The sequence below is a fragment of the Benincasa hispida genome, chromosome 6 (assembly GCF_027475165.1).
Source record: "Benincasa hispida cultivar pf3 chromosome 6, pf3_genome.v1.1, whole genome shotgun sequence".
In the NCBI taxonomy this organism is placed as follows: Eukaryota; Viridiplantae; Streptophyta; class Magnoliopsida; order Cucurbitales; family Cucurbitaceae; genus Benincasa; species Benincasa hispida.
Genome location: NC_143483.1, coordinates 35,827,794 through 35,848,614, shown reverse-complemented (window position 1 = coordinate 35,848,614; position 20,821 = coordinate 35,827,794). Strand labels below are relative to the sequence as shown.

The 20,821-nt window shown below is 36.8% G+C and overlaps 1 protein-coding gene across 1 annotated transcript; it reads left to right on the top strand.

Moving 5' to 3' along the window:
* Nucleotides 1-729: 729 nt before the first annotated feature.
* LOC120079633 (Golgi SNAP receptor complex member 1-2-like) lies at nucleotides 730-19,600 on the top strand. The gene is made up of 6 exons (XM_039033898.2): nucleotides 730-973; nucleotides 1,905-2,101; nucleotides 18,483-18,572; nucleotides 18,678-18,749; nucleotides 19,149-19,278; nucleotides 19,366-19,600. Exons 1-6 carry the CDS (start codon nucleotides 835-837, stop codon nucleotides 19,461-19,463), a joined length of 726 nt encoding a protein of 241 aa, XP_038889826.1. The 5' UTR covers nucleotides 730-834; the 3' UTR covers nucleotides 19,464-19,600.
* The last annotated feature ends 1,221 nt before the right edge of the window (nucleotides 19,601-20,821 follow it).

Below are 20,821 nucleotides of genomic sequence, written 5' to 3'. Positions count from 1 at the left end.
TTTTTATTTGTTTAGTACATATTAATATGAGTTCTATCATTCTTTTTATCTTATATTCTTTAGTTTACATTTTGAGTATAAGTTTTATTTGGGATTCAAATATGTGGATATCCTAAGAAATGAATAAAAACTCCACTTGTGATCTTTTTGCTTAATACTTAATATTATTTGCTTTTATTGCTTATGGTTAAACTAGCTTAATTATGTATGTCAGTATACCATGTTGAGTCTAATATCGAATCTAGATGTAGGATCTCGTCTAACCCCTAGAAATATGTTAATGCCTATAGAATCACTAGAATTGCATGCTCATTTATCTAAGTTTTTAAATTAGTCATAGAAATATGTATTTAATTATTTAGTCTTCTAAAGTTAATTCTCAAAGAGAGCTAAATAGGTGTTGAATTCGATTCATGTTACTAAGTTTCAGTTAATTACACACAACATAATCTCCAAAGAAAAATCTCTCAGCGTAATCTCCAAAGAAAAATCTCTCAGCGTTCTCTTTCCCAATTTTTGGGTAAACTAAGATTTTTGGTTGAGTTCAGGATCCCAAGGGACTTTATTCTCGCTGGTCAAATGAATATTTTTTTTTTCCAATATAATAAGAATGGAAGGGATTCGAATCACAAATTTAGCCGATACTAACAGATTGAGATACGGTTGAGTTATACACGTAGGTGATTAGTCATATTATTATTTATTTATATATTTCGGCACACTGTAAATATTCGGACATGTATGAAAAAGAAAAACGGCATTTACCTTGAGCCCAATTAAGCACTGTGATACTGATAACTAAACTAAAATGGGTTTTGGGTGTGAATTTTGTAGATGGCAATGAAGGATCAGAGCCTTGAGTTGCAGGAGTCCGGTTGGGAGGAGCTGAGGCGTGAAGCTCGTAAGATCGAGGGCGATCTCGATGTCAAGCTCTCCTCCTATGCAAAGCTCGGTACCAGGTTCACTCAAGGAGGTTTGTTTTCTCTACCTTTTTTCATTGCACTATCTTCTCATTCCTTACTCCTTTATGCTTTACAATCGCTATATCCAAATTCGTACTGGGTAAAGCTTCAATTTCAGTTGCTACTATTTCTCATCGTGCAGAGATGGATGGAATTGGCCCTTCCTGTTTGGTGGAACCTTAACGAAGGGTAGTGTTTATGTGAGATGGTCAAGGATAACTCTAGCTACGCTTTCTAATTTTCTTTTTCTTAGATTGCCGATATGTAAGTAATCAAATCGAAGATCTAACTTGGAAACTTCACAAAGATGATTTCATTTATCTGTTATGTGATGTTGAATACTTCGCTGTGAATGATTTTTCCACAAGCACTTGTGATCGCATTCAGGCTTAGAATCACTTATCGAATTGGTTTGGAACTTCGGCATTAATTTTGCATTACAGCTTACTTTTTTCCCTTTTCCCTTTTTAAGAAAAATTTATGTACATCCCCCTCTATGGAACCTCTGATTGACTGAATGTTTGGATGTTCGTAGTTAAAGATCTTATATATGTCTTATGCCCCCAATGCTTCAAAAGCATATTCATTGTTCTGTGTTCTTCATTCCATACTGCTAAATAAAGTTAAATCAATTGAAGTTGAGTCAATTGGCTTATGTTCCTAATTTGTTTAATGGTTCCAAAACATCACATCAGCATTGCAGCTTATAAATTAGTCCAGAACATATTTTATTTTTTAAGTAAATAAAAGAACATCCACGACCCTAATCTTTCTATGCACCTGTTTAAACACTCTAAATGGCAAAGATTGTTTGCCTCAATCCAAGGCAATGCCACTGAGTTAAACCTTTGTACTACTAGTCCTTGATTAAGTACTGTCTTATACAGTTGTCTTTATACTTTGATGAAATTATATGACGATAGTTTCTGTGCTTGTGATCAGCTTATGTGGATTCTAGTTCACAATCTGTTGGTTCCAACCGATCATGGAAGTCTATGGAAATGGAAATCCAATCTTTACTGGAGAAATTGTTGGACGTTAATGATTCAATGAGTCGATGTGCTGTATCTGCAGCACCAGCTACCTCCATAAATCAAAAACTAGCAAGACACAAGGATATCCTCCATGAATTTACACAGGTTTTGACTTTCTTTTCCTCTTTTAGTTATTTTTTTTAATTATTTTTGTATCATCAAGATCCTAATGAGCGCATTAATAAGAATAATAATAATAAAAAATAACCTAATGAGAATTGATGATTTGTAGTTCCAAATTCTTTGGTTCAACCTAATTGTCTTTGGTTGACTACTTTGCTTGTATATGTTTGGTTTTTCATCAACCCTTGTTAAAGCCAGCAGGTGGTTCTTCTCTTTTCCCTATTGGGCTTCTTTCACATATTAGTTCAGATTTAGAAATGTTCTTGGCTCCATGCTGGCTTGACTTCAGTTGCGATTTTATGGCATGGGCTGCAAGAGCGCAAGATGATCCTGGAATCATTTGAGGCATGTACAATTAATTCCCTGTTGGAGTTAGCATGCAATTAGCGGAAACAATTAGGATCTTAAGCACTTTAATTCCATCAATTTTAGCATAGGAACGTGCATGTTCATAACAAGAAAAATAGGGTTTTGATATTACCTTTGTTGAACTCTTCAAATCACCAACTCCAGCTTGAATCTCCTCTTCAAAAGATTGTGAACCACCACTTGATCTTCTTTACTATTCTCTAGGACTTTTGATTGGATGGTGGGATCCAAAATGAATTAGGATTGAGGGAAATTGATAAGCAATTTCTGGTTTTGGTGTGATATGAGAATAAGAACTCCTTTTTCTTGCTCAATTCCATTTGCATGAATTGTATCTCAACAACATTAAACTGATTTTGTTCAAAATCACCATACAATCAGCTTGCATAGTTGCTTGACACCAAAACAACTCAAATATGAGTGGGAATTTGGTGTGTAAAGTGGGAAAAACCCACCATCATTCATTCTTCCAATTTTTTAATTGTTTATTTAATAAAAAATCATTTTTCAATTTGAAAACCATTTTCAAATTAATTGGTTTTTAATAAAAAAAATAATTTAATTTGAAATCCAATTTCAAAAATAAAATGGAGTAATTTAATTAATTTTAAACAAAAATTAATTCTAATAATTAATTTTTAATAAAATTATTTCAAAATAATTAATTAAACTATTTTAATTAATTAAATAATTTAATATCAAATATCAAATTATTAAACCACCAATTCCTAAAACATAAATCTCTATTCATGTAATTAATATTTAAATCAAATTTAAATATTATCCAATTCTCCAATTTCGTTCAATTTGAAATTACTAATTCTCTTAAATCGAATTTGAACGTTTCAAATTTACTCATCACGCTATTCTAAGGTTTAGTCCGTTTGTGAGCTAGTAGGGAACCTAATGGACTTACCGATGGGCTTCAACGATCTCAATTAACCAATATTCATTAACTACCGTGTCACTCCATTAAAGCCTAGTAGTTGCACTCCCCTCATTATAGATATATTTTTGTCCTCTTGATATAACCATAATCGGTAAGTCGACCCTTCATAGGTTGTTCCTAATAACGGCTGGGTCAAAAGCTGTTTTATCCCTGAAATTACATCTTGCTTCTTAAGTCTTACTGATCCTCTAATAAACAATTTATTTGTAATCCAATCACCAAATCGAGTCCCTCTCAGGCCAATGAAAGGGTAAAGCCCCTTGTTCAAGACAACAACCTCTTTATTATCCCTAAAAGCGGGTGGGAGTGAATTTCGTCTTGCACCCTATGTCCCCAACTATCTACTGGTCTTACCCCTGAAATGGGAGGCTTATTGAGTCGATGTTGTTGAGTCGACCTTCATTCATACAAATCTAAAGATAATCTCGAATAAACAGGAGTTCATAGTTAGCTTAGGATTAATGTCAAGTTACCTCGGTTATCACTTTGAAATAGTCAGTCTTAAACAACGTTATAAAGTAAGAATGACTTATTTCTTGGTTTGGTCTTATACAAACTCTTTGCATAGGATACCCCTACTCGCATGTCTCCACATAAATGATTCAGGATCACATCGTTTGTACAAAGTACAAAGTGGGCCGCATCTGATAATGTTTCCAGAATAAGGTACTCAGTCTTATCCGTATACTTATAGACCGTTTTGGCTATCTACTCGAATTTGATCAATTCTTATGTCTCCACATAAAGTCCAAGTACTCATGTAATAGTCATGAATCTTAGTTTATTGGATTTAATGCAATTTACATATTCAATAACAGTTTTATTGAAGTCACCAATCAACCTAAAAGCACAACTTTGAATTCTTTCTTCTAAAGGAAAGAGTCGATCAAAGTGTCATCCGTCTCTCCAAATTTCGTGACAACAAAGGATGGTTCGTGGAATGCGCGGTCTGGCCGTGGACGGGAGGAAGAAAAAACATTCACATCCCTTATGGTGATGGAACATCCGGATGGCAAGACTTCAGTACTATGGTAAGTGGCTTCTTAAAAGTCTCCCTTTTCCCCTTGCCCTCATCAGAACCTTCCCAGATTGCATCCCCTATTTCCTAAGATAGTAAATAGAGCTTTCAACATCGATGGGATAAAAGAAGCTCCACGAAAAAAGGAAATAGCTGTAGAAGAACAAGTTTCACGGATGTAGTGAAAAAAAAAAAAGAATATACCTCGTAGCCTACCTCAGAATTGATGATGATACTTCACAAGCAAGCCTTTTGGGTTCAGAAAAGCCAAGAGGTATTCGAAGAAGATTTTAATCAGTTATGGACCATTTCCAAGCTCTTTGCATTTAATGAGTGGAAGGAAATAGAAAAAAGTTTGATTCAAGGCTTCCATATACCTGTTATCATCAATCCCCTGTTTGAAGACAAAGCTTTAGTCAAATTAAACCAAGGGAATTTGGAAGATCTGATAGAAGCCCCTGGAAAGTGGCAGTCAATAGGGCCTTATCATCTTTTATTTGAAAGATGGAACAAAGAGAAGCACGACAGACCTATAGTTGTGAAAGGATTTGGGGGTTGGATCTCAATAAACAACCTACCTTTGGACTATTGGTGTAGAGCCACATTTGAAGCAATTGGAGCATACTTCGGAGGTCTTGAAAGCATAGCAAGTGATACTCTTAATCTCATCAATTGTGCGGAAGCAAGAATAAAAGTAAGAAGGAATATTTATGGATTCATGCCAGCAACCATAGAAATTAAAGATGAAAAGCGTGGAAATATCTTTTTGAATTTTGGTGATATAAAGTGTGTTGAGTCTTTCAAAAATCTCAAGGGCGATCTTCTTCTTAACCAATTCTCCAATCCAATTGATTTATGTCGAATCCATCAAGCCATGAAAGATGAAGGGGCAATCATTGAAGAGCTTGGATCAGATTGGTCTTTTCTTCTTTCCTCAGACTCTAAGTCGAAGTTTGCAAGAAATCCGTATGCAGCCTTAATAAGATCTCCCAATCAAAATCAAAAGAATTTGAAGCGCCATCCTCATTCAACCTGCAAGAAAATATCAAAAGAATACGAAGAGTCACAACAAGACCCTCAGACTGTTTTGTTTAACTCAGAATTCTGCGAAGAAGAATGCCAAGAGTCACCTCGGAAAAGGAAAAAGAAGACGAATCATCTCCCTTTACAAAAGAACTCGAGTGTGTCAGCAGAAGTAGAAGAGTTTCCTCTCTTTCTACAGCAAAAGAAACATTTAAATCAGCCGGTTGGTGACAATTAGTTGAAGAATTTGAACAACCACATTTATTGAGGAAAGAGAAAGAACCAGTGGATTTAATGCTCAATGTTTCTCTCCCTCTAACAGCGGAAAAGTTAAAAAAAAAAAAACGGCTCTCCCTTAGTTATTATGAGCCATCACACACTCTCTCTTCCAATTGAAAAATCGGGCTCCATCATCTCAGTTACAGCAAGAGAAAAATCATTAAAGATTAATGACATTGAGGCTGATTCTGCAGCCAGCCCTTCACAAATCACGCCCCTTCAGCAACCAAGAGAAGTTAATGACATTGAGGCTCCTGCAACTTCCGAAAAAGGCTCACACCTCTTCAAACCTTTCCCCAATCATTTTGTGCAAAGACATAAATCACTTATCAAATTGTGGTCCTCCATCTCAAATTCTAATTTAATTGAGGACTATTGCATAAGGCTTCAAATCCCAGAAAACAAATAAAAAAGGTCAGTTTTTTGTTCTACTAATTGGCCTCCCCTTAATCATCCATCTTTCAAGGATTCAGATCCAAATATCTCTCTTTTGCAAGGATCTCCAATTCATGGAATCTCTCATGACTTCGAAGATGCATCAGTAACAAGTGTAAGCAATGAAGAACTTGAAAAAGACATCAAGGAAATTGATCAAACTTCAGCAGAAGACTTAATTGGCAGTGGAGATGCTTTAAAGTTTCTCTTCCATACAGAGGAAGAACAGGGGGTTGAAAGGAAGAGATCCCTGATTTCACCACCATTTATCAAAGATTGCATACCTCAGGAGCTCAATTCATTGATTGAAGAGTGTGAACTTACTCTGGGTTAACCAACTGTCCAGAATTCAATAACCTTAAAAGCAATAATGAAGATTCTTTCATGGAACATCAGAGGGCTTGGTGACAGAAATAAAAGGTTGGCAATCAAAAGACTCTGGAAAAAAATAAACCCTGACATAGTACTTCTCCAAGAAACAAAAAGAGACAACTTCGATCTACCTTTTATTAAAAGCTTATGGAGCTCTAAAAAAGTTGGCTGAGCTTTTGTGGAAGCTTCGGGTAGGGCAGGAGGTATTTTATCAATGTGGGATGAAGGCAAAATTTCAGTTTCAAAGATTTCCAAAGCATCATACTGTTAAGCCACTGGTTCTTCCCTACTATTTCTTCCAATCGAATAACAAGAAAATTAAGAAATGAACAGGAACAATGGCAATCAACAAACTCTTCCAGCTTTTATTTATAAACTTGTCAGCAATCGTCTCAGCCAAGAAATACAGAGGAATAAGAATAAACCCAAACAAGAGAGTAATTAACAAAACTCAATGGAAACCCAGAAATGTAAAACGATAGCCACCAGCCTAGAATTCGAGAGGTACTGGACCCTCTCCTGAAGGACGAACCATCTTCCACCAAAATTCTTCCCTCCTCCTCCTCTCTTTCTCTTCCTATTTGTTTAGCTCCCTGTGGTCCCACCCCCAACAGTTTCCTCAACAAATTTGCCCCTTTCCATCATATCTTCATACTCCACTATCCCTCTAACTAACTCTTGTGGTGATTTTCCCTTTTTGTCCCTCCTCTTGTATGTGAATATAATGGGAGGTTTTACATTACCGCTCCTCTCGAAATGCACCTTGTCCTCAAGGTGGAAGGATGGAAATTGCTGTCGGATGTTCATTATCGACTCCCAAGTGGCCTCACTATCCGGAAGGCCCTTCCATTTAATAAGTCATTCTTGTGTGTTCAGCTCTCCATTCCACCTTACTCCAAGCACCACTTCAGGGGTAATCTATAGCTCAAATTCTTCCATTAGCATAGGAGGTAATGGCTGTATATATTGCGACTTACCCAATTTCTTCTTAAGTTGAGACTCATGAAATACATCATGTATAACTGCCTCTGGTGGCAAATTCAGTCGATATGCCACTTCTCCTATCTTTTTCAGTTACTTGATACGGACCATAGAACCTTGGGGATAATTTCTCACTTTTCCTTTTTGCTAGTGACCGTTGTCTGTAGGGTCTTAGTTTGAGGAAAACTTCGCCTCCTACCTCAAATGTCAGCTCACGTCTATGCTGGTCGGCTTGCTTCTTCATTCTATTTTGTGCAATTTCCAAATTCTTCTTAAGTGCATTCAAAGCCAAGTCCCGCTCCTTTAAGAGGTTGTCAACACTGTCATTGCTTGATTTTGTTTCCCCATAATGGATTAACGATGGGGGAGTCCTTCCATAGATTGCTTGGAATGGGGTGGCCCTTATTGAAGCATGGAAAGTGGTGTTATACCAATACTCCTGCCCAAGCCAGCCATTTATTCCATCTATTAGGTTGCTCATTGCAGAAACACCTTAAGTAAGTCTCCAAACACCAATTTACTCGCTCAGTTTGTCCATCTGTTTGAGGATGGAAGGCCGTACTTCTCCTTAATTTGGTTCCCAATGCTGCAAAGACTTTTCTCCAAAAATTACTCAAAAAGATCTTATCCCTATATGTAGTAATCGACTTGGGAATGCCATGGAGCTTGATAATCTCTTGTATGAAGATTTCTGCCACTTGCTTCGTTGAAAATGGATGCTTTAGAGGAATAAAGTGCCCATATTTGCTCAGTCTATCAACCACTACTAAGATGGAATCAAAGCCCCCAGCCCTAGGAAGGCCTTCAATAAAATCCATGGTCCACTCTTCTAAGGTTAGCTCGGGAATAGGTAACGGTTGTAGCAGTCCTACAGGGGTTAGAGATTCTGATTTGTTCCTTTGGCAAATATCACAGCCTGCCACATATCTTTTGATATCACTCTTCATTCCCGGCCAATATAACTCCCCACTCATGCGTTTGTAGGTCCTTAAGAACCCCAAATGCCCTCCAAGTATGGAATCATGGTAAGTGTGCAGCAAAGAAGGAATCGAAGTCGATTGTTTAGGAATTACTAACCTCCCCTTATAGAGTAGCCTTCCATTTGTCCATCTGTAGTTAGGTTTGCCCTCCGGATTATCTTTCAACAAGGCAATGATTTGCTATAGTTCCTCATCTTCCCCCACCTCCTTTGGTATGAGTTCCACATCTACCACGGCTGATGAGTACAAACTAATAAGTTCGGACGGTAGTTGTACTCTAGACAGGGCATCTGCTGCTTTGTTCATCAATCCGGGCTGGTAAAGTATTTTGAAATCATATCCAAAAAGCTTGGTTAACCAATGCTGAAATTGTGGTTGTACTTCCTTCTGCTCCACCAAGAACTTCAAGGCTTTTTGATCTGAAATCACAGTGAATCTTCCTCCTAACAAGTAATGACGTCACCTTTGGACAGCCAACACGATTGCCATTAATTCCCTTTCATATATGGACTTGTTTTGAGCACGCTGTGAGAGCTTTTGGCTGAAAAAAGCTATTGGTTTGTCTCCTTGAGTCAACACAGCCCCCACCCCTGTTCCAGAGGCATATGTTTCTATGATGAAGGATTGGTTGAAGTCGGGTAATGTTAGAACCAGACATGCCACCATCTGCTGCTTCAGATCTTCAAATGCTCGAGTGTCAGCCTCATCCCATTTGAAGCTATTTTTCTTGAGCAAACGTGTTAATGGGGCTGCCTTGATGCTGTAACCTTGAACAAAACGTCGGTAATACCCGGTTAAACCCAAGAAACCCCTCAATTCAGTCACATTTGTGGGGCATGGCCAGTTGACCATAGCTTGGATCTTTTCCCCATCAGCTTCAACCCCTTGGTGTGAAATCTAGTGCCCCAAATATTGAATCCTTTCCCGGCAGAACACACACTTCTTTTGGTTAGCAAAGAGTTGGTTGTCTCTTAGAATGTTGAACACCACCCCTAAGTGAGTCCCATGAGTGGAAACATCTGGACTATAAACCAAAATATCATAAAAAGCACAAGTATAAAGCGATGTAGAAATGGTTTAAAGACCTGGTTCATAAGTGATTGGAAGGTTGCAGGTGCATTCGTTAGCCCAAAAGGCATGACTAAGAATTCGTAGTGCCCTTCGTGGGTTCTAAATGCTGTCTTCTCGATGTCTTCCTCCCTCATGCTGATTTGGTGGTATCCTGACTTTAAATCAAGCTTGGAGAATACAACAGCCCCGTGTAACTCGTCAAGTAACTCCTTAATGACTGGAATTGGGAATTTGTCAGCTATTGTAGCTTGATTCAGCCTCCTATAGTCTACACAAAATCGCCCACCACCATCCTTCTTCTTCACCAACAACACTGGGCTTGAATAAGGACTCCTGCTAGGTCGAATGAAACTAGCTTGCAACATTTCATGAACCAGTTTCTCTATCTCCTCCTTTTGCGCATGTCCATACTTGTAGGGCCTCACATTGATTGGATTGGTACCATCCTTAATGGTTATTCGGTGGTCAATTGCCTTTTTAGGGGGAAGTGAAGTAGGTAAGCTGAAAACATCTTGGTTTTGATCTAATAATTCTTGAATCATGACAGGTAATGCTGGTTGGCCTTCTTCTTTCCTTCCTCCGTTCCATTAAGTCTTCAAACTCAAGATGCTGGAAATCTGCCAAGAAGCCCATATCATCATCATTCCACTGCTTACTCAACATTTTAAAAGAAATTTCAGCTTTAGTGAGGGAGGGATCCCCTCTCAACATGATAGGTGCTCCATTCGACCAAAAAACCATTGTCAATGAAGGCCAATGAATTCCTATGAACTCTGTGGTACAAAGTCATGGCATTCCGAGTACCACATTCATCCTTCCTAACTACATAGCCAAGAAATCTGCCTTCACTGTTAAATTTGGGAGTGTGAGCTCTACCCCCTTACAAATACCCTTCCCTTCGATTTCACTTCCATTTCCTATCACCACCCCGAACTTCTTCTGTTGTTCCAATGGTATTTCCAGCTCCCTTACTGTTTCTTGATGGATAAAATTGTGAGTAGCTCCCGAGTCAATGAGTACTACCACTTCCTTGCCCCTGATTTTGCCCTTGAGTTTCATTGTTCCCTTTGCTGAGAAACCGAGTAAGGAGTTCAATGATAGTTCCACCTTCTCTTGCATTTCCACATTCTTCAATTCAACCGGTTCTTTGACCTTAAAATGTCAAACAATTTGTAGAAAAAGCTACTGGATAACAAACGTGTACGGTCCGAATTGCTACAGAGAAAGGGACAACCTATGGTCTGAATTGTCTTCCATATTAGATTCTTGTGATGTTCCATGGTGCCTTGGAGGGGACTTTAATTGCATCCGAAGAAGACAAGAAAGATTCCCAATAGGAAGATCTTCAAGAGAAATAAGAAACTTCAATAAGTTTATTAGAGAGTCAAATCTAATTGAAATTTGTATGTCCAATGGAAAATTCTCTTGGTCAAGAGAAGGAGTAATGGTATCAAGATCCCTCATCAACAGATTCTTTGTTTCTCAAAATTGGGATGAGTTCTTTGAAGATTCAAGAGTGTCAAGACAAGCTCGAACTATTTCAGATCACTTTCCTCTTCTTTTTGGAGCTGGTGCTTTTGAGTGGGGTCCCTCCCCATTTAGATTCTGTAACAACTGGCTAAAAAAATAAGGAATACTGTTGGATAATTGAAAATTCTTTGTTGATAAAAGGGCAGCAGGATTGGGCTGATTTTGCCTTATATTCCAGACTAAGAAGGGTAAAACAGAGTGTTAAAAGGTGGCTGGCAGAGCACGAAAAAGACCAGAAAATCAGAGAAGAATCTCTGCCGAAAGAAATCAATGAAAAAGACCTCCAAACCGACAGCCTTGAGAACTTTTCAGCAGAAGAAGATGTGAGATTGTCTTTAAAGGCTGACCTATTATCTCTTTACCAAGCAGAGGAAAGAGACCTAACTCAAAAAAGCAAGCTGAATTGGCTACTTCTGGGGGATGAGAATACTTCTTTCTTTCATCGTTTCCTTGCAGCTAAAAGGAGGAAAAGTCTTATTGCTGAATTATTCAACGACCAAGAATTGCCAACCAAATCTTTCTGAGAGATAGAAACAATCATATTGGATTTCTTTTCCAATTTATACACAAAATGCACGGGTACTCGTTCAATACCTTTGAATATGGCTTGGTCAAGAGTCTCAACTGAAGGTAATACTCATTTGATTGCAAAATTCAATATAGCAGAGATTAAAGCTACTATTCAAGCCTTAGGAAAAAATAAGGCTCCTGGACCAGATGGTTTCACAGTGGAATTTATTCTTCATTTCTGGAACTTGTTGATGGATGGATTTAAAGATGTCTTCCAGGAATTCTATCACAACGGTAAACTCAACTCATGTATTAAGGAGAATTTTATTTGCTTAATTCAAAAGAAAGAGGAAGCAGTCATGGTAAAAGACTTTCGACCTATAAGCCTTTCTACTATTGTTTATAAGATAATAGCTAAGGTGCTTGCGGAAAGGCTCAAAGTGATCATGCCAAGCCTAATAAATTCAACACAAAGTGCCTTCATAGAAGGAAGGCAAATTCTTGACCCAATTCTTATAGCAAATGAGGCTGTAGAGGAGTATAGAGTCAAAAAGAAGCAAGGTTGGATATTAAAACTTGATTTGGAAAAAGCCTTTGATAGAGTTGATTGGGAGTTTCTTGAAAAAATTCTCCATGAAAAAGGCTTCCATCCAAAGTGGATCTCATGGATTATTGGCTTTATATCCAATCCTAAATTCTCCATATTCATCAATGGAAGACCTAGAGGAAGAATTATGGCAACAAGAGGAATTAGACAAGGAGACCCTCTTTCTCCTTTTCTTTTTCTTTTAGTTAGTGAAGTTCTTTCAGCCTTGGTCAACAGAATTCATGAAAAATGATTGTTTGAAGGATTTGTGGTAGGAAAGGATAATATCCATATTTTAATTCTCCAATTTGCAGACGACACCCTCTTATTTTGTAGAAATGATGATGGAATGTTAGAGATTCTCCGAAAAACTCTTGCATTATTCGAATGGTGCCACGGTCAGAAAATAAATTGGGAAAAGTCAGCCATACGTGGAATTAATATTGAAGATTCCAAGCAAGCAGCCGTGGCCTCAAGGTTAGGTTGTAAATCTTTGCAGCTGCCTTTTCTATATCTAGGTCTTCCATTGGGCGGATATCCAAAAAAAAGTGGACTTTTGGCGGCCGGTGATAGACAAACTTCAGAGCAAACTTGACAAATGGAGAAGGTATAACCTCTTAAGAGGCGGTATGGCAACTTTATGCAATTCAGTTCTTTCAAATTTACCAACCTATTATATGTCTTCCTTCTTAATTCCAGAAAAGGTTATTTCCTCTATAGAAAGAATTATGAGAAATTTCTTTTGGGAAGGACATAAAGGAGGGAAGCTAAATCATTTGGTAAAATGGGAGATTGTATAAAAAAAAATTGAGGATGGGGGACTGGCTCTAGGAGGCTTAAAAAGAAGAAATTTGGCACTTCTTGCCAAATGGGGGTGGCGATTTATCCATGAGAATTCTTCTCTATGGACACAAGTTATAAAGAGTATTCATGGTAGAAATTTTGGTGAATGGCACACTTCTGGAAAGTCATTTTGCAGTCTTCATAGTCCTTGGATCAGCATCTCAAAAATCTGGTTGAAAGTAGAAGTCTTGGCAGTCTTCAAACTGGGAAATGAAAGCAGAATAGCCTTCTGGCATGACTCTTGGACTGGTAACACACCCCTTAAACTCAGTTTTCCCTCTTTATTTAGAGTTGCTTCCAACCAAAATGGATCTATTTTGGATCGTTGGGATTCTCAAACCCTCTCTTGGTCTCTACCATTCAGAAGACTATTAAAAGAAGAAGAAATACCAGATTTCTAGGCTTTACTCTTATTGATTTCCAACATAAAGCCTTCTTTCAGACCTGACTCTCGATCTTGGTCTTTAGAAGCAAATGGCTCATTCACGGTAAAATCTTTGTCTAACCATCTTGCCTTGGCCTCACCTCTTGACACCCACCTTTTAAGAGCTCTTTGGAAGACCAATAGCCCTCGAAGAGTGAATATTATGGTTTGGATCTTGCTTTTTGGAATCCTAAACAATGCCTCAGTTCTACAACACAAGCTGCCCTCCCATTTTCTTTCTCCTAATTAGTGTGTTTTATGTAAATCAGCTGGAGAAGATTTACAGCACTTGTTCTTTGACTGCTTCTTCGCAAGAAATTGTTGGCTAGTCCTATTTAAATCCTTCAACATGAGCTGGGCTTTCGACATTACTTGTAAAAATAACGTTCAGCAGCTGCTCACTGGTCCTATCCTCAAAAAAGCCCTAAATCTGATTTGGTGCAATGCAGTAAAAGCAATACTAGTTGAAATTTGGTTCGAAAGAAATCAAAGAATCTTTCAAGGTAGAGAACACACTTGGTTCTTCCGCTACGAGGCTGCTAAACTTAATGCTTCTCAATGGTGTTCTCTTTCAAAGCATTTTGCAGCATACTCCCTTCAGGATTTATGTTTGAATTGGCAAGCATTCATCCTCCCAGATTGAGGATTGATTGTGTTTTAAGGAGAAGGGACACTGCTCTCCAACCTTGAAGACTTAAGTAGTTAGGCTTAGTTTCTTGTTTTCCCTCTTGTTATGTATTTTGTCTATCAAAAGAGGATGCTTTTTCTCTGTATTCAATTCTCTTATAAGTTCCATCTTTTCCGTTTTGTTTGAGTTTTATGGATGTGATGAGGACGCTAAGAGGGTGTCAACCTAGTTGAGATGCCCGGGTGCGTCTCCTGATCTCGTGTCTTGTATCGCTCCTATTTAAGTACACATCTCTTGTACTTTCTCTTTATGCATTAATAAAAAGTTTGGTTTCCTTTTCAAAAAAAAAAATAACGGTTTTATTGAACAAAACCTCAATAACATCTTTATTGAAAAATAGAATATGTTTAATCTTACAAATTGCGAGTTTTAGGACATACAACCCAACATTCCCGTCCACCTTGGAGAACTAGTTGAAATTTTGGGTAGCAACATTTGTCTGTCATATTAGATTTACTTACCACTAGAGAGGAATAAATCTTAACGGGACAGCTAATAGATTGTTATTTAGCTGAATAGTTGTGGTTTAGAAAATTTAGGCCGGTGGTTCGGGGGAAACGTGGTAAGGTAGCTGTCATAACCTCCCAATCATAATATTAAAGTGACTAATGGTCTGACCCTTGATCTTAATATTTATACTTGACTTGAATAGTTGTCGTCATATTAGATTTACTTACCACTAGAGAGGAATAAATCTAACGGGACGGCTAATAGATTGCTAGGTAGCTGAATAGTTGTGGTTGAGAAAATTAGGCCGCTGGTTTGGGGGGATATGTGGTAAGGTAGCTCTCATAACCTCCCAGTCATAGTATTGAAGTGGCTAATAGTCTGGCCCTTGATCTTAATATTTATACTTGACTTGAACAAGAAAAAAGAACGACATCTCTCCCAAGAAGGGCTATTTATACAACAAAAGTAACTACCTAGGGAGTTACAACTCCATAAGAAAACTACTCATCCTTATCTAATTTTGAATAACAAACCATCCTTATCAACTTTTAAATGAAATAACTACTATTCTCATTTACGTGGGACTGAAGTTCCTCATTTACCCTTCTTGGAGCCACCTTTGTAATTGGAGGTCTAACAGAATGCAATACAAGGTGAGGCGACACATATATATGGAGCATGTGGTGATGGGCACACATAGGCACTAATGGGGGCCAATGCCCCAAAATTCATAATGCGGGCAAGTGCACACCTTAGAATGGATGCAAGTGGTTATAAGTGAGTAGACACAGTTAGGGGTGATAGTTGGTGATGGGCACACATAGGCACTAATGGGGGCCAATGCCCCAAAATTCATAATAGCGGGTGGACGCAAATGCACATTGGCGGGCAAGTGCACACCTTAGAATGGATGCAAGTGGTTATAAGCGAGTAGACACAGGTAGGGGTGATAGTTGGTTTAGTTTCTTCCGTTTTGGGCCCAACTGAGAACCAAACCAAACCAGTTGATTTTGTAAAAATGGGAACCAAGACCAACCAATGTTCAATAAAGGACAAAACTAATGGTTTGGTTTTTGGTCTATTTGGTTCCTGGGCTCAGTTTTTGGTTTTATGTAATTTCTCTTTAAAATCGAAAAAAACTCATGGATTTTCAATATTAGTCTTTCGAGAGGGTTATCTCTCTCCCAAAATTCCCACAATGGAAAATTCTTACCAAAATCTTTACACCTTCTAAGGTCCCTAACACACTATTTATAACCAAGGCCCCTAGCTAATTACCCTTATGCCCTTACTATTATCCTACTAATAATCCTAATATAGGGCTCTCACAGATTATGCTTTATTACCTACTAGAATTTTGGAAGCAATAAAATTGGTATCTTCTTCGATATAGTTTGAATCAAGTACACATCTTCTATGATAGGAGAAAGACCATCTACAAATAAGGAAAAATATGTAGGATTCTTTCTCACTTTGTGATATTAAACTTCAGAATGACAAAACTACAGGGAAATGTTCTTCAAAGCAAAAACCAAACCACCAGCCCATATGAGAGGGCTGGAGCTCTCCACAAGAACTACCGTTCTATTACACGATATTCAAGATAACAACCCTAACTAAAGAGAAAGCTTAAATACCAACATTCCCTGCTAATTCCCTGTCTAGGGTGTATAACTTTTCCTACCCCTTATTTTATAAACATTCTTAATGGGGGGCATAACAAAATACTACAAATGTAAATACACTAAATCCAACAGATGTGTTAGAAGGTATATGAGGGAGAGGATGGAGAGTTGTTGAGTAGGTTAGTAGGCAGCTTGTATGGGGGAGAACAGACTCTCGTTAACGTCCCTTACTCCCACAAAATAACTAACCTCCCTCCACAATTACATTCTTACCCCTCCTCTTATATTGATGAATTATAGATGGTCTAACAGAACTATGATAGGAAGGGTATTAGGGTGGCTAGGAATACTATTAGGATGTTGAGGGTATATTACCAATTAATTAAGGAGTTTGTTAGGGAGAGTTGTAATAAATAGTGAGGGAAAAAGGACGAAGGCAAGCATTGATTTAGTTGGCTTTAGGCTTGAGTGAGAGTACTTAACAAGAGAGTGAGGGTCCCAGTATCTTGAATTCATTGGCTTGTCTTGTCTTCTTTTATCTTTTGTATTTCAATATATTTGGGGTTCTAAGGTGATGTTTTATCTATGTAGTAGACCCCCTGTCCATTTGGCTGCCACACGATGCTTGTGCGAATGGCATCTTTCTTCATCATGCTGCATGTATCTGTTGTTCACCACACATTTGTTTGTCCTCCATCTCGACTACTATTGCTGATTATAGTCAACTAACTGATTGTCACTCACCCCATCAAATTAATCCAGTTGCACTTTATAGTACCAAATGTTTGTTAGGCTAAAAGTCAAATTTCTTGAGGGTGTTTGATGTGACCTTGTGGATTGGGTTACATTAATTTGTTTATTGAATGAAAGTAGAAGAAAGAACGAAATAAATAAAAGTGAACAGAAAAAAAAAAGAAAGAAAAAGAAAAAAGAAGAAAGAAAGAAGGAAGAAAAGGAAGAAAGAAAAAGAAGTGAAGAGGACAGAGAGAGCTTACGTTTTCCCTCTACATTTTTTACATCTCTTGCAAGCAAACCTATTGTTTAACTAGACAAGGCAAGGCGTGTTTCAAGGGCAGATAATGATAGAAATATTATCAGAGTAATTGGGAACGTTGTTAAGGTTTTTCTTGTACTTTGAGCATTAGGTTCTTTTCATTTTATCAATGAAAAATTGTTTCTTTTTAAACAAAAAAGGAACGTTGTTAAGGTATCAAGTTGTAAGATAAGCAATTGTTTAACTGATTCTCACTCAAGAAGGATTTCCAAGTACCTCAAGTACTGGAGTGTCATTGTACCTCAAGTACTGGAGGGTCACTCAAGTAGTAAGGTTGAAACATCTTTAAACCCACAGTCTCAGCTGTTATGGTCAAATGCGGTCAAAGCAATCCTTGCTGAAATTTGGTTTGAAAGGAATTAGAGTCTTCCAAGATAAATCACTTGTATGGATGGATCCTTTTGAAATCATAAGGATTAATGCTTCTTCTTGGTGCTCTCTTTCCAAGTTTCATACAGATTTTTCTATTCAAGATTTATGCTTTAGATTAGAATGTCTGTCTTTCCAACTTGGTCTTTATATTATGTTGATTGCTTTTGTATTTCTCCCGTATTTTTGTTTTAACTACTTTTGTTTTCTTGTAATTTGAGTACTAGTCTCTTTTTATTTCTTCAATGAAAAGTATAGTTTCCTTTTCTAGAAAAAAAGTTGAAACATATTAGTGCTGAAAGCATAAAAAATGACAAGAGGAGATATCCCCTCAAGCTGGGCTTACAAAATGGATCTCCTGTTGGAAAAAATTTGATCACAATCATAGCTACAAAAAGGTCTAGAACATGTAGAGAAAATGGATGCATATCTTATAGAAATTCCGCAGGAATGCGATGCCATCACCGTGCGAGACTAGAGGATTTTAACCCATCCATGAAAAGGAATACCAATAAGCTGGATCAAGGACCTTGTCACCTTATCATTCAAAATATTCTGTGTTCATTCGTTAGTCATGAAATATTGGAGCAAATTTACAATGCATCGGGTGAACTTTGAATATGGGGTAAGGTAATGATTTGACCTCATAGTTCTTCTGTGCCATATTCTAATTTCTGATTGAAATTTGAAATTGCGTACGTCATTTGCTTTAATGATTTAAGGATCCACCTTGCCACTTCCTTGATATAAATGCTTTATTCAACAACATTGAAGTAGTAAAGAATGAAAGTTATTGATGTGCTTCAGGAATTCAAACGGATCAAAGGAAACATTAATTCGATGAGGGAACATGCAGAACTTTTGAGTTCTGTTAGGGATGACATCAACGAGTATAAGGTTAGCACGACCACCTCTGGGTTGACATTGTTACATGGAATGTGTTGACAGAGATATATTCAATGCATGTTAGAAAGTAACTCTTGCCCAATTTGTTTCGTACAGTTACCTGGAACCATGTCTCCGAGGGTGCAATTAGTGCGGGAAAGAGCTGCTATTCATGGAAGTATTGCTCATGTAAGCCTCAATAAAATTTATTGGTGATCTAGTCTCCTCCTTCAGTTCCCTTGCAATGCAGCCTTTTTTTTTTGAGCAAAATGTTTTATTTGAAGCAAGATGTGAGAATATAGAGATAAGCACTTGGGAGCATTAGGTTGTTTGCTAGACGTGCAAAAATCACTCATATGTGTAAGGAGGAAAATGAAAAAGAAAACTAACTTTATTTGTCAGTCAATATTCGTCTTTCATCATTCCCCTCGAGTATGGTTTTGCTTTAACCTTGGAATTTAGAAACGCATAACTGTCCATGGATTTGATATGTAGTTTAGCATTATGATATTAGCCTTTTCAATCATGGATTTTGATGTATTGCCGCAGTTCATGTTTTTCCTTTCTTTTTAAATTTGTCTTCTGCAGATGGACGAAGTAATAAGTCAAGCCCAAACTACAAGGGCAGTCTTGGGAAACCAAAGGGCCTTGTTTGGTGATGTTCAAGGAAAAGTGAAGCTTCTAAGTGACAAATTCCCAGTTATACGTGGCCTTCTAGGTAATTTACAAACATTGGTAAAGTCAGTCACTATTGTTTTCTGGTCCGTTTGGGCTAACAATAATTAGTTTCTGATGACACGATCAGGTTCAATTAGAAGAAGACGGTCAAGGGACACAATTATTCTGTCTGGAGTCATTGCAGCATGTACTTTGTTTCTCATTATCTATTGGCTTTCAAAATGATTAGAAAAGGGCGAATGTGAAAATTTGGAGTTTTGGTTTTGTAACTGTTTTTTATTTTATTTTTTAAGCAGCATCGAGATTGAAGAATTTATAGTGTTTCTTATGCCATTAAATTAAATTCGGATGTCTTTTTCTTACCTTCTATAATGCCACCATTTTGCCATTTCAAATTGGAGGTGAAACTTTGAAGCGTACGCGATGTACAGTAATAAGAAAGCAAATAGAAATATTGGTTTTCTATTGATGGAAATATAGAGCTTATTTCCGAGGGTGAAATGTAATTGAAATTATTGAGAATCAAGATTATGATGAAATGTTAAAATCGGTATTGGAATGAGATCGTAAAACTGAAAAAAAATGGGAAATATGGTTGGGTTGAAAATAGTTGGAAGGGAATGTAATAGGGATTACAAATCATGTCTAAAGTCCTCAATCTAAATATGGGTTTGGAATTATAATCCTTTATTAGGGGGCGTTTGGCGTGCATGTTTGGAATCTTAAACCTGGGAATGTTATGTATGGGGATTAGGCTAGAAGGTTTAGATAGCTTAGGTTTAAGAAAATTGTATTTGGAGTGCAAGTTTTGGAAGTAAGCCTGTGTTTAAAGTGCGAACTTAAATAGTTGGGGAATGAAGTATGGATTTATAAATATTTAGTTTATGAAAAAAAATTTCTTGTATTTAATCACCGTTTAAATTTTAGATTATTTTAAATTTGTCATCTTAATTATTTTAATATAGTTAAGTTTAAAATAAACTAAAAAAATTTAGAAGAATATTTTTTAAAAAAAATTGAAATAGAGATTTTGACTAAAATTATAATATTATTTAATATATTATTTTAATAATTTGATATTTTAATCTTACTAGATTTTGAAATAAAATTTTATAGACTTTTGTCAGTTTAACTAATCTGAAAATGATCAATTTTTTTTAGACTTAAAATTGAATTAAATTAGTACTTTAATATTAAATTCAATGATTGGAAAACTATACTTTTTTTTTTTTTATCAAATTACATTTGAGGACTAAAAAATAATAAATTTTGAGTTTTAGTTTTTATTTAGTCGCTAAGTTGTTTTAAACATTTTAAATTTTTACGTTTAGAAAATGATTCTAAGTCTTCGAGCTAGTTAAATTGACCAACAAAAAAAAAATCAAAATGTTATTAAATTAAATAAGAGCTTTCAAACATACATAGTTCTACACATATAACTTAAATAAATAAAACTATACAATTGCAGTCTATTAGCGTGTTTGGAATGACTTAGAAAAAAATATCTTTCAAAAATTCATTTTTAATTAAACACTTTTAATGAAAACTCATCAAAAAAAAAAAAAAAAAAACATACATGTATT

Coding starts and splice junctions, on each gene's coding strand:
- LOC120079633 (XM_039033898.2), top strand. CDS start 835: ATGGCAATGAAGGATCAGAGCCTTGAGTTGCAGGAGTCCGGTTGGGAG. Junction 18,573..18,677: donor ATGACATCAACGAGTATAAG/GTTAGCACGACC, acceptor TGTTTCGTACAG/TTACCTGGAACCATGTCTCC. Junction 18,750..19,148: donor TTCATGGAAGTATTGCTCAT/GTAAGCCTCAAT, acceptor TGTCTTCTGCAG/ATGGACGAAGTAATAAGTCA.